General features: G+C 47.3%; 1 protein-coding gene across 5 annotated transcripts in view; it reads left to right on the top strand.

The window, feature by feature from the left end:
* Nucleotides 1-14418, top strand: part of LOC135816009 (outer dynein arm-docking complex subunit 2-like) — a 26125-nt gene extending 11707 nt beyond the window's left edge. For 4 of the 5 annotated variants that reach the window (XM_065329366.1, XM_065329365.1, XM_065329364.1 and 1 more), the window contains 16 exons: nt 305-377; nt 1084-1220; nt 1553-1642; nt 2963-3070; nt 4311-4421; nt 4837-4991; nt 5305-5365; nt 6172-6353; nt 7355-7418; nt 7882-7932; nt 9244-9321; nt 9721-9831; nt 11014-11088; nt 12295-12338; nt 12580-12757; nt 13789-14418. In XM_065329366.1, coding sequence (XP_065185438.1) covers nt 305-377; nt 1084-1220; nt 1553-1642; nt 2963-3070; nt 4311-4421; nt 4837-4991; nt 5305-5365; nt 6172-6353; nt 7355-7418; nt 7882-7932; nt 9244-9321; nt 9721-9831; nt 11014-11088; nt 12295-12338; nt 12580-12757; nt 13789-13929 — 1659 coding nt within the window. In that variant the 3' untranslated portion in view covers nt 13930-14418. The remainder of the gene's footprint in view (nt 1-304; nt 378-1083; nt 1221-1552; nt 1643-2962; nt 3071-4310; nt 4422-4836; nt 4992-5304; nt 5366-6171; nt 6354-7354; nt 7419-7881; nt 7933-9243; nt 9322-9720; nt 9832-11013; nt 11089-12294; nt 12339-12579; nt 12758-13788) is intronic. The other variant, XM_065329367.1, reaches the window with a different exon arrangement.
* Nucleotides 14419-17845: the final 3427 nt, after the last annotated feature.

Genomic DNA, 17845 nt, shown 5'->3' with positions numbered 1-17845 from the left:
TTACTGATTGGCATGAAAAGCCGTTAACGTTACTTGCATACAATCAGTATTTACGTTCTGAGTTGCTGGAGCGTCTTTTCACGCTGTGTTCTATACACGGTGCACTAGCTGCTGATGAAATTCAGGCAGAATGTCTAGAACCATTGTGCATATTCCCCCTTTTTCCCTTTTCGTCTTGGACTTCTAATTTCTATTCATTGAATCTGGAATCTATAACACTATGTGACCTGGATGTGTGACACGCGCCGGCGGTGGTGCTGGTGTGCCGCTTTGTCTGCCCCCCCCCCCCCCCCTGCACATATAGATGGGTTCACTGAGGATCTTGAAAGAGATCACAAGAAGCTCACACACGCGACACGTCATTACAGACTGCAAGGGTAAGTCGAGTGTAGTTTCTGGTGCACGTGCCAGTCGCAACTAAAGTCACACATACATTTACCAGATACTAGTAGATTTAGGTGGAAGGGTCCGCCGTCCTTTGATCTGTAAAAGCACCCAGATACTTCCAACTTTAAAATCATCTGATTTCGAGTCTGACTCCGTCTGATTTGATGCTCAAACGCATTGGGTTTGTTGTTGTTGATACCCCCACCCTCCCTCTCAGATGAAGTACTTGGTAAGAGCTCTTCTGTTGTAGTGGGCCAAACATACCCCATCATCAACTCCATACAGATTCCTATCAGATGACTGATTAAAGTAAGCCAGATCTTTCGTACATTGTCTTCTATGAGTAGTCAGGGCAGCATTCATCCATGACCGTATTGTTGTGCTGCATCAGTTGGACCTGTGATGTCGGTTTTTATCATATCCTGACGTCAAAGGGCGTAAGCGAAGGCGAAAGGCTTTCAGTCCAACTGTGAGTTGCCCACAACTGTGAGTTGCCCACTCCGACAGCTTTATGTGGCCGTGCTTGTCTGTTATATTGGCCATCAGCTCCATGTGCAGTCTGGCATTGGTTATGCACTTGTGAATCTGTGTATGGGTGTTTGTGTGTGTACGTATGTGTGTACGTGTGTGTGTGTGTGTATGTGTGTATGTATGCCCGTGTGTGTTCGTGTGTTCGTGTGCATCTTCCTGGCCTAGGCATTCCACTGCTGGTAAGCTGTGTGGACAACTTCAACTGGGAGATAGTTGCCACAGCAGCTGAGACTCTGGCAAGAGTGGCTGCCTTTGCCAACGCACGCAAACAGTTACGTCACTACGGTACCATACGCAAGTTTGTAAGTTGACACATTCGTACACCTGTGTAATTGCATTGTGTGTGTGTGCGTGCGTGCGTGCGTGCGCGCGCGCGTGCGTGCGCGCGCGTGTGTGTGTGTGTGTGTGTATGTGTGTGTGTAACTAAGTTATACGCATGAGGGAGATGGTTTAAGGATGACCCTGATGACTATGCTGTACAAATAGCATGTCCTATCATGGAGGAAGTCCTGTGAAGCTGCTAACCATGCATCTTGTGGTGTATGTGTGTGTGTGTGTGTGTGTGTGTGTGTATGTGTGTGTGTGTGTGTGTGTGTGTGTGTGTGTGTGTGTACATGTATGCGCATCTTTGCAGACACGAATGCTGGAGCACGAGAAGTTTGAAGTGAAGAAGGCCGGCGCTCTGGGCTTGTGGAGGTGCAGTGTTGGCACAAAGAACAAATCGGTACGCGGCAGCGGTGGGGTTGGAATGCCAAAGCAGACCTAGACTAGAGCTCTGTACATCCACTGGTTGCACTCTCTCTCTCTGGGTGCTGGGCATAGAAGGGTCTGCCTGGGCACGTGGTGGAGTGGTTTGTCCACGGCCTAGCACATGTATTACAATACTGTAGTACCCTTCCCCAGCATGCAGTCACTACGGTGCTTGTTTTGACATTACTTTTACTTGGAATTCTCATACCTGTCGTACCGGTGCACATTTCTAAATGTTATCTAGAAAGTCTGTATCACAGGGCGCTATACTGTAAGACATGTATATATAACGAGGAAACAAATCTAACGTTTTAACGGATGACATTTCTCCGTTATAATAGATCCATTGAGGCCGTACTGCTTCATATATGCTGTGTGTGTATATGGCAGAATACTGCAAGATTGTTAACATATCTTCTCGTTAACCTATGAATTTTGGACAATCGTTAAATGTGCGACTCGTTATAATAACATGTCTTACAGTAGCAGTCTTGATCTGCTGTTACGTGTACAGTCAACTTGGCTAATAACAACTGCGGATATAACGACAATTCGCGAATAGCGGCAGAATTTTCATGCCCAGAGCAAAGTCCCACCTAACTGTATACATATAATTAGACTTCGGGTATAAGGACACTTCGCGAATAAGGACACTTTTCTGATGCCCCGCCGAGTGTCGTTATTCGCAACGTTGACTGCAACTATAGTACAGTTGCGCACGGTGAAATCCAACCCAGAGTGTACATTTGACACCCTCACTTTGCACGGCCCTCGGCGCCCTGGAAGCAGCACAAGTGGGGATAGGCGTGTACACGAGTACAAATGCGATGATGTAATCAGAACTGGTACAGGACGCCAGTTTTGCACTTTGGGTCGGATTTCACCGAGCACAACTGTACGTGCGCGCTAGAGTGCTGACCGCCAATGCGTTGTATGTACATGTTCATGCACCAGAGGATCTTCCCTGCTTTAGCCATGGTCGGGTGAGAGGTGTATACTAGCATATGCATCAGGGAGTAGTAATATACCTACTTAAGCCATGGTCGGGTGAGAGGTGTATACTAGCATATGCATCAGGGAGTAGTAATATACCTACTTAAGCCATGGTCGGGTGAGAGGTGTATACTAGCATATGCATCAGGGAGTAGTAATATACCTACTTAAGCCATGGTCGGGTGAGAGGTGTATACTAGCATATGCATCAGGGAGTAGTAATATACCTACTTACTGATATGCATGGTGCATGCATGCATGGCTCACCGTTCATCTGTATGTACACGTGTACTGTCTGCAGGCGATCTATCACGCCAAGACGTTCTCGCACTTGGGCAAGCTGCTGACGTCGACGCAGGAGGAACTGCTAATACCAGTGGTGGGCACAATCCAGGAATGCACTGTTCAGGTTGGTGGTTGCTATGGTTACTGTCAGCTGACTGGTAAACCCCACATGTATTGGTTTGCTGGACACACTATACCTACAACAATAGCTTTGTAGAGTTCAACCCTTGTTAGTATGACATCGGTTACAAGACAAACCACATTGTAGATAGCGATCCAAAATCCCCTGACGCCTGAAACGCATTTAACAGCATTCGTACATCCAAGTCTGGATGGATAGTAGATAATACTCTTTATTCCCGTAGCTATGCAGAAGACCTTACTTCAGTAACGTCTGGCGCTAGCCATGGTCCACACAGCTTTAATTTGGTATTTGTTTGTTTGTGTGTTTGTTTGTTTGTTTGTGTCACGCCTGGCGCTATCCGTATCTGACGGCAAAAAAGCATAGGATGTTATAAATTTTTCAATTCTCCTATTTTTATTTCAGGCATATCCTGGGATTGGAACCCCCACTATCGCCCTACATGCATTCCCCATACACTTCGCATTCATACCCATTCTTCCAAGTTGCTTCACGTTATTATCTTGCGTTTGAAAGCTCTATTTGAATATTGCGGGCAGCTGTATGTGGCCAGCTGTGTTTGATGGTACTGTACGGTACGGGAGACGGTGTCGTATTACCCTCGATCGTACCTGTCCCGTACCTATCCCCTACCGTACCGTGCCATCAAAGACGGCTGGCCACAATGAATATTCAAATAGGGCTTTCAAATGCAAGATCACAATGTGAAACAACTTGGAAGAATTAGTATGTATGCGAAGTGTATCGGGGGATGCAGGCAGGGCACGCGATAGTGCGGGTTCGAATCCCAGGTTATGTCTTTAAAAAAAAGGGGATTTTTTAAAGAATTTATAACATCCCTATGCTTTTTTTTGTCTAGGTCATCAAGGCAAAAAAGTATAGCGTAGGGCCCTGAGCTTCCAAGCTCTCTCGTAAAACAAAAAAATACTGAACCCCCGCGTTATCTACTACCGAGGGTAGACCTGTAGTATGAAAAAAGTGTCCACATATTTAACTGAGCACCTTGCCTATCGGTCAGACTATCTCTTAATGCGCGTCCTCCACCTTGGTACATAAGACAGTAAAGAGGTCCCTTATGACAATTTATTCGTACGTGTGTGTGTGTGTGTGTGTGTGTGTGTGTGTGTGCGCGTGTGCGTGTGTGCGCGTGTGCGTATGCGCGTGCGCTTGCTGACAAGAGCTTCATGTGTTCTGATATCTGTACTTGTTTCCCGACCGTCAGCCACGTTTCCAGCTGTTGATGCGCTCAGAGGGAATGGTCCCAGAACTGGTAAAGCTGTTCAGCAGCACCAATCAGGAATTGCAAGACCTGGCTGCCAATGCTGTCTTCAAAGTAAGTCAGGGGGAACCTTTGCTTCACCCTCTGTCGCTGAACACTAGTAGACTCGACTCCTCGTTGGAGTAGCATGTCATCAATAAATTGCATCACCTTCATCTCTGGGGTTGATCCCCACACTAGCGTTACTTGCATATGTTATGAGATTGAGTTTAATAAAGAAAAAATCACTGACGAGCGTACTGGTATACATTGTTCAGTGTTCAGTGTTGCTCGCACACATGCCCCGCTGTGCGTATGCTGCTATAAAAGGCTGCAGCCCTCTTTCTATGTGATGTGTGTGTGTGTGTGTGTGTGTGTGTGTGTGTGTGTGTGTGTGTGTGTGTGTGTGTGTGTGTGTGTGTATGTGTGGATGTGTTTGCATGTCTGCATGTGTGTTTCGTTATCTCAAACGCCAATGACAATGGTATAGGCTGCAGAGCATGAAGACGTACGCCGACAAGTGAGGGAGTATGGTGGCTTGCCACCACTGAGCAAGATGTTGGCCGAGGCAAAGACGCCAGCGATAGTGCAGTCCGTGACTGGCGCTCTCTATCAATGTTGCCACGACAGGGAGAGTGTCAACGTGTAAGTCAGTGTGTGTATATGTACTTGTGTTTGTATAACTGTACATGTATAATTATGTATTTGTGCGTGTGTGTGTGTGTGTGTGTGTGTGCGTCCGTGTGTGTGCGTGTGTGTGCGTCCGTGTGTGTGTGTGTGTGTGTGTGTGTGTGTGTGTGTGTGTGTGCGTGCGTTTCATGTGTGTGCGTATTTGTGTGTGCATGTGTCTGTCTGTGTGGGTTCATGAAGCAATAGTTATAATGTGTGTGTGTGTGTGTGTGTGTGTGTGTGTGTGTGTGTGTGTGTGTGTGTGTGTGTTCCACCTTGGTCCGTACAGACTTCGCGATTGCAAGGCGACTGACTACTTGGTAGCGCTTCTTGGCAAGGAGTCTGAGGACGTGAGTACATTGCTGGTCAATTCACTCACTACACTTACATGTGCACATTGGTTATTTTCACTGGTCATCCTATATATCTGCTCCCCCCACCCCCCCCCCCCCCCCTAAAATAGGGAAACCGAACTGGAGGCATCATCCAGTTTCAGTGATCAGGACTTGGGGTGGCAAACTGGTGTACTAGTAAATAGCTAGTTATTCATATCTCGAGTTTAGTGAAAACGGTCCAGCTGGTCAGGCCCTGGCCAGCAATGCAGTTCACTGGCAAGTCAAGTCACTTGTGACCACCGTGCTGCTGCTGTTGCTGCTGCTGCAAGCTACAGTTTGTTGGGAGTGGACGTGGCATACACGAAGGTAACTTGAATGCAGCTAGCGGATCTGATTTCAGTCTTCTGATTGGTGTATCTGATCCAGGACCGCTGGAAGTAGTATTCAATTGGTCCGGTCGTACCAAAGCCTTTCATACTTTGTGATCTACTAGTATCCTTCGCCACCCTTTACTGAGCATGATCATGAAATTCCCTGTCGGCTCATAAGAACGAACAGATTCGTTTAGAAAACGTGACATTTTTGTGCAGGACTATCTCAAAACTTCTTCCAGCGGTCCTGAGTCTGAACTGAGTGAGTACTGTCTTATCCCTTGTTGGTACTGCGGTAATCTGTTTCCATTGTGTCCGTTAATTGACAGTGCTTGCTGGAGAAATTCTTAGTCCACTCGCCCCAGCTAGTTTTGTCATGGCCAGTTGCAGCTCCTTGCTTTCGCAAAATGATACCAGCTTGCTTTCTCTCCGCTTGTCTGCACGGCGCAGGTACTGTTGAACGTGACCGGCGCGCTGGGCTTGCTAGCGCAGGATGCTGACAATCGTACGACCATCCGCAAAGCTGGTGGAATTCTTCCTCTGGTTCGACTGCTGACTGGCACCAACGAGCGGCTTCTCATCAACGTGACCATGGCGATACAGAACCTAGCGGCGGACCTGGAATGTGTACAGTACGTGATCAAATTAATGCTCAACATCATCTACAACAACAAAAAACAGTATCAGGAAACATGATCTGAGACCATGGTGTGCTGACACAGAGAACATTTGTAACACGCTCATACCTCGGTTACTAGTACATGTATCCAGATCCCGAAGTAGTAGCTACGGGAACTTCGGTCTACCGGGCACCCTTTGGGCGAGTTCCAGTGGAAATATTACTACTCTTTTGTCACTTTTTTGTGGAAATAGTGACGCCATATATATCCCATATCTACGGTCTTCCCCATCAAATGTATGTGATTCGGAGTCACGGACATTTCAAAGTTACGGGCAGTACCCGGTCCTGGACCGCCTGGATAAACGAGGTATGAGGGTACAGTGCCATTGGGTTATCCTGGCTAGCAATGCATGTATTGGAAGCCCGTTGTTACTGTCAGGTGTAACCGTTGTTTGGCTTATTCAGGGATGGCACCTTGCACTAAATCTGCACTACATAATGTTGCTCTGTGAGATGATAATTATAAGTTATTGTCTGTGGTGATGCCCATGCTGTTTGTGTGTTTGTATACATGTATTTTTGTGTACACGCACATGTGTGTGTGTGTGTGTGTGTGTGTGTGTGTGTGTGTGTGTGTGTGTGTGTGTGTGTGTGTGTGTGTGTGTGTGTGTGTGTGTGTGTGTGTGTGTGTGTGTGTGTGTGTGTGTGTGTGTGTGCGTGCGTGAAAAGACCAAAAGGTAGGGATTCACTGGCCAGAAAAAGCCACTTCATAGCTGTGTGGTGTAGACCAGGCTGGATAGTGGCGGTCAATTCTTCAGCCTTGCAAGCTGTTGAATGGTGCAATCCCAGCACAAGCTGCTATGGCTTCTGCTGTAGCATCGCTATCATCGCCTCCGGCGATGGGCGTCCAATGGTCCAATGGTGTGTGCGTGTGTGTGTGTGTGTGCGCGCGCGCGTGCGCGCGTGTGTGTATGTATGTGTGTGCCTGTTATGTGTATGGTGACGACACAGGGCAATTGACAAGCAAGATGGCATCCGTTACCTGTGGTCATTGTTGAAGTCCTCTAATGAAAGTGTAAGACAGTGCTCACACCCAGTGCAATATTGTTTTCTAGATTACTGCATGGCATTCCGTAATCCATGACGTAATCCATGACGTAATCCATGACGTAATCTATGACATGGATGCAACGATAATGACAATGAGGTCCTAAGGCTTCCACTTATTGAGCTGCTGTTGGAAGATAGTCTACAGAAAGATGTGACTTATATTTTTATAGGAGGGAACCTGTGCTCTAGATCCCGTCACAAGGGTCTGAAGTGTTCTGATGTTGTGTTGCTGCTATGGTCTATGGTCTATAGTCTCCGGTCGCAGGTCTATGGGGTCTCAGGTCTATGGTCTATAGTCTACTTGAAGTATGGTCTATGGTCTATGGTCTATGGTTTATGATCTATGGTTTATGATGTATCTTGTACAAGTGAAATGATTGTGTGTTGATGCTATGGTCTCTGTATGGTGTATGGTGTATGTTGTGCAGGTGAAATCCGGTGCACTCTTAGCGCTGTGTCCATGCATGGAGAAAACTAAGGTAAGCCTAGCCTACCTGCATGACTCCCTGGCTCTTTAACCCTGGGAGTAACTGACTCCCTGGCTCTTTAACCCTGGAAGTAACTGACTCCCTGGCTCTTTAACCCTGGGAGTAACTGACTCCCTGGCTCTTTAACCCTGGGAGTAACTGACTCCCTGGCTCTTTAACCCTGGGAGTAACTGACTCCCTGGCTCTTTAACCCTGGGAGTAACTGACTCCCTGGCTCTTTAACCCTGGAAGTAACTGACTCCCTGGCTCTTTAACCCTGGAAGTAACTGACTCCCTGGCTCTTTAACCCTGGGAGTAACTGACTCCCTGGCTCTTTAACCCTGGGAGTAACTGACTCCCTGGCTCTTTAACCCTGGAAGTAACTGACTCCCTGGCTCTTTAACCCTGGGAGTAACTGACTCCCTGGCTCTTTAACCCTGGAAGTAACTGACTCCCTGGCTCTTTAACCCTGGAAGTAACTGACTCCCTGGCTCTTTAACCCTGGAAGTAACTGACTCCCTGGCTCTTTAACCCTGGGAGTAACTGACTCCCTGGCTCTTTAACCCTGGAAGTAACTGACTCCCTGGCTCTTTAACCCTGGAAGTAACTGACTCCCTGGCTCTTTAACCCTGGAAGTAACTGACTCCCTGGCTCTTTAACCCTGGGAGTAACTGACTCCCTGGCTCTTTAACCCTGGAAGTAACTGACTCCCTGGCTCTTTAACCCTGGAAGTAACTGACTCCCTGGCTCTTTAACCCTGGAAGTAACTGACTCCCTGGCTCTTTAACCCTGGAAGTAACTGACTCCCTGGCTCTTTAACCCTGGGAGTAACTGACTCCCTGGCTCTTTAACCCTGGGAGTCATGATGTACTATGTATATGTCGGGTGCTATGCCGGTTGCTTGTTAAGGTAAATGGAGGTTTACCACTGTACAATGGAGGATACAAGCAGGAAGCACATCTGATAGTCGCGAACGCAATCGTAATTTCCGTAATTATCACTTAGACATAATTTTGTAGAGCTAGAGCCTAGTTTTTCTGACCTTGGAGCTTTCCTTCCATATTCTGAATGGCTGAATGGCCGAAACCGAATACGGTGTAGGGTGAAATATTCGATTGAATGCAGTTTCTCCATATGATGTTGTGTGCTCATAGCTCCTGTTCTGTCCTCTACTCTGCGTGTGTGTGTGTGTGTGTGTGTGTGTGTGTGTGTGTGTGTGTGTGTATGCGTGTGTGTGTGTGTGTGTACATGGTGTGTGCATGCGCGTGTGTGCGTGTGTGTGTGTGTGTGTGTGTGTGTGGACGTGTTTCACTGGGAATGCAGGAGGCTGGTGAGATGGTCCGGTCCTTTGTCGGTGGTCTGGAGCTTGTCATCAATCTTCTTAAGTCGACGAGTCTGAACGTAAGCTACACCCTTGCGGTAACACAGCTAATGGAGGCCATAGCAATGATCATCATTGTACTGACTTACAAAAGAAGCAGAACTCTGGAAGGCAGACCTGGGAGTTTTATTCACTGGTGATTAGCACACTACCGGGTACATGTTCTTCTAGCTGGGCAAAAACAAGACATGCACCCTGTGGTGTGTTGATTCGTGTAACTACCGTTGCACAGTGTGATGCTATGACCTAGTGTTTATGGGACGATGACAGCTGTATGACTGCATACGGGGACTGGGACTGCTTGTAGGGATGTGCGAGTAGGGGCATGAGGCTTACTGAGTACTGAGCCACACGCACATATTATTTGTGCATATTATGATGTAGTTGTGCTGTGCTACACTGCGCTATACTGTACACAGGTGTTGTCAAACGTCTGTGCTCTGATTGGCCGTATTGCTATGGACGAGGAGAACCTCGCAGTCATCACCGATCACAATGTGGTGGCCATGCTGTCGGATCTGACAAACACGGTGAGAGTTGCCGATGCTGCTGCAATGCGTTTAGCTGATCCAACTTGATGGTCATTTGGGGGTGTTTACAGGGAGCAAACCTCTTCACACCGTCAGACATCGCTTATCTAGTCCTCCTTTATCAGTTGCCTTCACAAACGACATAAGCAGGAGCAGATTTACTGTGAAAACTGTGCTGGTCACTTTACCACGTTTCAGGTTACTTGCATCTGGCTTCGTCGCCTATCCTGATATTTTCATGAAAAAGGCAAATGTTAAGTGAGGTGAGATCGTGCAGTAGCACACCCCGTGAATTGTATTGTGAATTGCATTCTGTTTGCCCGTAAAAGAGGCTTTTGTCAGCACACATCGTAGGGAGGAAACTATTATCGTGGTTTACCATGGGCATTGGAGCCAGCATGGCCGGCCTGGAGTGAGTCGAACCAATGATACTGGCCGTGGAGTGTAATACAGTTGACCAGCTCACTGACCTATGCTGATGCACCATAGCATGTCTCTGATGCACTATAGCATGTCTCTGATGCGCTATAGCATGTCTCTGACGCAGCTGTAATGATAATATATGTTACACTCAGTATGGCATCATTTCTCTATTTGTCGTTACTGTCTCTATATGTCATCACCTGTTTACTTCATGCCTATATGGCTTCCCTGCGACTTTCTCTATCTAACCCCAGGTCATCTATATAACTCCAGGCCATTCTCTATTATAGCTCCAGACGTGACTTTCCCTATATCTCCACTCAGGTTGAGACTTTCTCTGTATGACTCCAACTCAGGTTTTGTATGGAGAAGTTGGCAATCTGAGTTGGAGTCATACAGAGAAAGTCTCAACCTGAGTGGAGATATATAGGGAAAGTCACATCTGGAGTTATATAGAATGACCTGGAGTTCTATAGAGAAAGTCGCAGGGAAGCCATATAGGCACGAAGTAAACAGGTGATGACATATAGAGGAGTGAACACATAGAGCTGGTGGACTACTGAGTGCTACATATAGTCTAGGTGTACTGCGGCATGTGTCTTTGGTACAGCTGTAGTTTTGTTGTTCATACGCTGCATGGTGCACTGTGGCATGTTCTTGGTGCAGTACATGATGATTGTATAGCAGTAATAATGTCGACGTGTAGATGTATTGTGGCGTTCATACTCTGCATGATGTACTCGGTCTTCTCTCCATCAGATGGTGTATGGAGAGTATGAGCAGTTTTACCCGTTCACTTCGGCACTGAGGAGTCCGGAGACCGGTGCCTATCTGGTAACGATCGGCTGAGTGCCGCCGTTGCGTTGGGTGTCGCTCTGTGTGTGTGTGTGTGTGTGTGTCTGTCTGTGTTGGGTTGGTGTGGACCAGGCTAAAATTAATGGCGGTCAATTCATCAGCCTTGCAAGCTGTTGATCGGTGTAACCCCAGCACAAGTTGCCATGTCTAACATAGCTTGTTCGCAATCATCGCTTCAGCGATGGGCAGGAGTATGCGCATGAGTATGAGTGTTGGGTTTGTGTTGAGTTTGATCTTTGATGCCTTGCGCGGTGCTCTGACCGGGCACACAACGCATTGCATAATTGCACTCGCGGAGTGAGATACAATATAGGATCACAACCATGACTGATTACACCATGATGCGACCACTACAATTCATAGCCCTGCAACAATGAAACTCACTTGTGTGCGGAACCTTTCAAATTCCATTGCCTTCGTCCAGCTACTGTGTGCTGAGTTCATGCTAAAGCTCACTGCAAACACAGACATGCGCACACGGGGTCGCACACACACACACACACACACATGCACAGATGAACCAACATTGACATACCCGGGATAATATACTAACAGTACTGAATACTAGTAATCAGACATGCAGTGTGCACTCAACCTCCCATCACGCACATCGCGAACAGGGCATCTTATGGTCGCGTACCTCTATACTGTCGGTCCGCATATCGCGTACCTCTATACTGTCGGTCCGCATATCGTTGCCCCCCCCCCCCCCCCTGTTCCACATCTATGTACTTCAGTGAGCTCGACAGCCATACCCAACAGAGCGGTCTTCCACCCTTGTGCACTACATGTACACTCAACAGCCCCATTATCTAACACAGACCATTGTTATGATATCATGGTCGCCTACGCACCATACAGTGATACCGCTGCTCATGCAACAGTGACCACTGGTGACTGTTCAACATCTAAATGGCCACAACCAGGAGTAGTAAAATGCCGGTATTTTACTACTCCCTGGCCACAACTATCAGTTTTGGGTTTGCTGTTCATGCTACTGCCATGGCAATGCTAATGGCGATAATTGCTTCACATTGACCCAGAATGTGTGCCCTGGTGCCTTATATCTCTCTCCGTCTCTCTCTCCTCCTCTCTATAACGTTCTTGTTCTGTGTGTGTGTGGGGTGTTGTGTGTGGGATGTTGTGTGTGTGGTGTTGTGTGTGGGGTGTTGTGATCACATGCAGACAGTGGATGGTCTCCGACTTCATCTCGCTGAGGCCATTGCAAGGTATGAGAGCAGATATATGTCATCAGTCTTCGCTGACATGTCTGAATGTGTCCCAGGGAGTAGTAAAATACCGGTAATTTGTTACTCCCTGATGTGTGCACGCCAGGGAGGGCTAAGTGCTAGGTGTTTTAGTGCTCCCTGGTGCACGCCGTAGCATGGACAGCGGCATGCTAAGACCGGAAAATCAACCACTCAGAGCGCATTGTAACTAGCATGTTCTCCGCTCTCCCCCTGCTCACAGGTGTTGCAACTACAGCCGGAACCGCGAAACGTTTGGAGAGTGTGGTGCTGTTGCCCCACTGGTCTCCTACCTGACCTCTCACGACGAGCACGTGCGTCAGGCCACCTGCAGAGCTCTCTATCAGCTGTCACGCCACGCTGCCAACTGTATTACTCTGCACAAGACTGGCGTTGTGAAGGTAACCATTACAAAAGAGTCACTTACTTGGTCACATTAGATCAGGTACAATGTACATGTAACTTTAATTAACCTATGGACCTATGGTACATCCTTGTTCCTCATTCTTCATTCCATTTGGCCTACGCGAAGACTAGACTAGCTTGCTTGGCGATATAAACGCGAAAAGGCTGATAATAATAATACTGTCACTGGCCCTGGAGGGACTCCAACGGCCGCTACCAAGGGAAATGAGCCAGCGGCAGCCGATAGTAGTGGCGTAACTGCGGGTACTGTACATCACGTGAGAAGATCAGAGAAAGGAGGGGGACTGTGACCAGCCAGGCTTTCCCTTGTTCACTATCATCAGCCCTCTATCCCTTCCTCTGTCTAGTACGGTCGACTTTTGCATCACTAAGGCATAGTACATTATAGTTGGCTAACACGAAAGATGAACACGTTTCGTGACAGCTTTCTATCGGCTGTTGCACACTGTTGGGAGCTGTATTCTTGCCATTCTGAGGATTCTCAAGAGGATAATGGAAGTGTAGTGCAGGTCAGTGTTATTCTGGTCGAGCCTCTTCTCGCAGGGGAATGTGCACATGACCAGGATGCCGCTAATGAAATCTGCCCAGTATTTGCAAGTGCCACGCCAAGTACATGTACACTTGAGGCTGTTATTTCAAGCCACTGTTACAGTAAAACCTGTCAAGGCGACCACCTGTCCCAGAAGACCACTGGAGCCAGGACCAAGGGATGCTATTTCCAGTCAAATGACCCTGGATAAGGAGACCACCTGGTAACAGAGACCAGATTTTGAAGGTCCCTTGAGCGGTCGTGTTAGACTGGTTTCACTGTTATCTTGCTGCACACCTGTGGACTGTGCTGCACACCTGTTGACCTGTTGACTGTGCTGCATGGGTGCTGGATAGCCAGGAACCGAGCGGCCGCTCATTGACTTGACACAATGTAAAAGTAAACGCTCCGCGTGCGATGAAGAGAGGTTGACATCTAGTTGTGCGTGTGTGTGTGTGCGTGTTACTTACTGTGCAGCCCTTGATCAGAATGATGGCATCCCGGAATGAAGTGATCCAGGAGAACGCGGCGTGTTGCGTCCGCAACATCCGCCTGCTAGCATTGGCAAATGAGCGGCCCGACCTCGTGCAGTCGTTGGCAAAGGTGACCGTGCGATAGCTGTGGCGAGCATAACCGCGAATACACGTCAATGCGCTGCACAGTGTGCATGTTGCTGACTGCCCTGTGTACATGTACAACACACATCATCATTGGCTGGCGGTCATGGACAGTCGTCCAGCGCTGCTCCACATTGAGACATGCAGCAGCGGCACATGCTCTCTCTTGGCCACTGCCGACCTCGCCCCCCCCCCCCCCTCTCTCTCTCTCTCTTTCTCCCCCCCCCCCCCCCCCCCCCGTCGCCCTTTTGTTTTCCTTATCCATGGTAGCCGCACTGCAATGTGCCCAGTGAACCTTCAAGATTTCGCAACTGCACCCGGCACAGGTGGACGAGGCTGTATCTGATGAGACTGACCTTATCACTGAATAATGCACCAAGTTACTCCGCCTGTAAGCTGTTGAAATGATACTGTAGTGAATATCAAATTCTGTCTCACTACTCCCTTGTACAGTTGGCATTGGGACTCAGTTGATCATAACGTTAGACCGGACTCATGACTTCAGGACACGGATGATTATACCGGTGATGATAACTGGCATGTCTATGTCCATGCATCAAACTAAACAGTGAGATTTTCGACAACTGATGCCCACTCCCCCCCCCCCCCCCCCCCCTCAGTTCATGAATGACAGTCGGTGGTTGTGTATGAAATAGTCTGGATTTTTAAATTCTGCTGAGATGACCGTCATTGCTTCAGTGAGCTATACGTATTGCTAGATATGCCAAGATATGTACAGTTTTCATATCACAATTTTGTTCTGCTACTGGTATACCGGGACGCTTCTTCCGTTTATGTTTTTAGGAACTTAGATATATTTGAACGAGTCCGGAAATGCGCACAAATGACTGTTGATGATACTTATTATATTATACAAAACATTTTTTGCTAATGAATGTCTGTGCTGTAAATGAGACGATGCGCTTCTGTGTGACCATGTGAGTAACTACAATGTGACATGCACAGTGCAGAGTCAACCAATGTCCACATGCATTGAAATCACTTCATGCAAGTCCTTACTTCAGTACCAGCATAGAGCCTGTAGTGTAGTACTATAGTCAGTTTCAAAAAGATTAGCAATCCTGGCGATCGCCCGGGGAGTTTGCCGTCTTACCGTATGAAGGCTCGAGCGCTGCCTGGAAAAACTCACTGTGAACTCGAAGAAATATTCCGCGCGAAAGCATGAAAAATGACAACTCACTGACGTCGGTACTCGTACATGACTTTGTGTTCGTCTGGTTTACAACAAACGAGTTCTTCCTCGTATCGATATGGAGTCAGAGAGGACATGTCGAAACTTCAAAGTGTGGTAAATTAATTTTGACGAGCGGGATGCGTCCGTTTTGTGACCAAATAGATTCTTTGAGCTGCCGCGGATGCAATTTACTCTCACGATGTGACGAAAACGGCATCGACACAGACTCATTCCCAAGGCCTTGAAGTGGCAAAGCTATCCGTGTGACTTCGACGACATTTTGAGAAAAGCAGACGCCTGTGAAAGCTGATAGAAGACGGCGTTGACTCCTAAATTCAAATAAATTGGCGATCTTCAAATACTAAAATAATTCTCAAACAGAAATCGATCGATCGATGTGCCGGTGTACGTGTATTCAACAACACGTAGCTACAGCGCAATGACTTCCGTGTTCACTCACACGGTTTCAGTGTTGTGTGTGTTCACAACTTCACATGGCGTGAGCCAGTCAAGTGTCAGTCAGTTCAGCAGGAAACGCGAGCTCCAACAACAAGTCGTTTGGCGCAGCCACCTTCTTCAATTTTTGTTGTCTTGTACCAGCGTGATCACCAAAACAATGAAAAAATGAAGAAGAAAATGTTTGACTTGAAGATTTGTTGGGATTTGAACTCACAACTTCATGGTCAGCAGACAGCATTCATAACCACAAGGCCAAAAAGGAAGGGATAAATCGTGGGTTTTGATAACAAATCGATACTGGCTTCCAGGGCAAATTATAAACCATGGGAGAAGGCCAGAAACCTGGCCGAAATACTAACTCCTTAATGGTTGGTCCAATAGACCCTTTGCACAATAACGGTCACGTGATCCGAGACGGGGCATCCTCTTCGATTTTTGTGCAGAGTATCAGTTGTTGAGCATGGTGGAACACTGTATTTTTCCATTTTGGAGATGGAGGAGAGAGTGTCGAGTGGTTTGCCATCGATGGCTGTGAAACCCGTGGACGAACTGTCAAATGAAGAATGGTCTGTGAAGGAACTGAACAGTTTTCTGCTGAATGAGGGTGCGTATCTGTCTGGAAAAAGAAGGAGTCTTTGGAGCGGTAAGTTTTCCGCATTCAGTGGATATTTCGGATTACTGTAGATTGAACTATTTTTCTTTTCTCTACCTTCTCTCCTCTGTCGATGTAGAGAACACTTCTCTATGCAGAACCCTGATGCTCCTAGAACTAAGAAGGGCACCACTTCCTCGAGTGTACTTTCATCATGCCCAACGTTTCATGCGTCCGACACCCAGTGGATGAGTGATGAACCTCTGTTTCCCAGAGTGAGTGCCACACCACCCTTGCTCGTCTCCAACGCAGGGGCAAGTCGCCGACGACAGTGAAGAGGGAGCTGATGGAGTAGTACTAGTGAACAAGCCCGTGGATAGTATCCATGAGTTTTACTTTGGTGGCTATGTGCATAATGTGGAAGTCGGTCATATCGTGCACACAGCCACAGCTCGAACTCAGATGACTTTCTCCGCACACCTGAGCGATGAGGCTGCGTCTCTCTCCACTTCAACATCAGCAGCTCGAGCAGCGCCAGCAAGCAGTCGATCTTCCAATAGCGAAGACAGGGATGGGTCATGCCTTTTTCTCAAGCTCCAGAGTCTCTTGGCAGGGCTAGGGCGTTCATTATCTTAGCAAAAACAAGGATGAAAATCGTTCCGAGCACAACACTGTGAACGATATCGCAGCACTGCGGCCCTCTTCTCGCCAGATAGCCAGGATTCCAGAGTGTGGAATGCCAGCATCACCAGGGAACGCATGGAAAGACGAGTGGGTTCCTTAGACTAACGTTAGGGATGACGGTTGCTGCAAACAAGAACCCAACAGTGGTCCTTGGAAAGCACTTCGAAACTTCTTCCTTCAAAACTAAAAATACTTCAAATGAAAAAAGGCTGGGGAGTACATACATGAACATCGCGTCGGGACCGTGAAAACACAGCCTGTCACAGGAAACTTCATCACGTCCTGCAGCAAACCATGCATGCTGGTTGCATGCCAAGTGTGCAGCGCGTGCACAGCATGCCCCGTCTCGACCCCTCTCGCTTATTGTGCAAAGGGTCTATTGTTCCGAAACCTTCACAGAACAATTTGCCGTGTCCTAACAAGCCGTTTTATGTACTTTGTTGTCCAAATTTCCCTTATCTTCATACTTTTTAAGACCCAAACTTGATTGCTAATCTTTTTGAAACAGACTGTAGTAGAAGTTAGTCAACTACTAGTAATAGTTACTTAGTGCCTTTTACTTGGGGAGTCCAAAAAAGGCCTAGGCGATGCCTTAGTGATTACAGGATAGATGCTGGCATACATGCTAGGAATAGGATTGCTCGAACTGAACTCCATCTCCATCAGTACGTAAGTCTACAGACTCCGGACTCCGGAGACGATCTCCCAGACTCCCACATATGTGCACAGTCCACACGTATACAATATAAAATTAATAATTATTAATTTTTTAAATGGGTTATGTACTCTTGATTGGGTTATGTACTCTTGGCTATAGCTATGACATAAGCCATGACATAATTCACAAAAATGGATTTGTGTTGTGTAACCATATCAACAGCAACATGGCGGCGAAACATCAAGATTTTCGAGTTTAGTCATTCAAAAATAATTATTGAAAACTATTAATTAATTTTGCCTGTGCTGTACTGTTTGTTCAAGGCTGGC

This window comes from Sycon ciliatum, chromosome 4, assembly GCF_964019385.1.
Source record: "Sycon ciliatum chromosome 4, ocSycCili1.1, whole genome shotgun sequence".
Taxonomy (NCBI): domain Eukaryota; kingdom Metazoa; phylum Porifera; class Calcarea; order Leucosolenida; family Sycettidae; genus Sycon; species Sycon ciliatum.
Note: the sequence above shows the minus strand (reverse complement) of the source record. Positions and strands in the feature narration are given on the sequence as shown.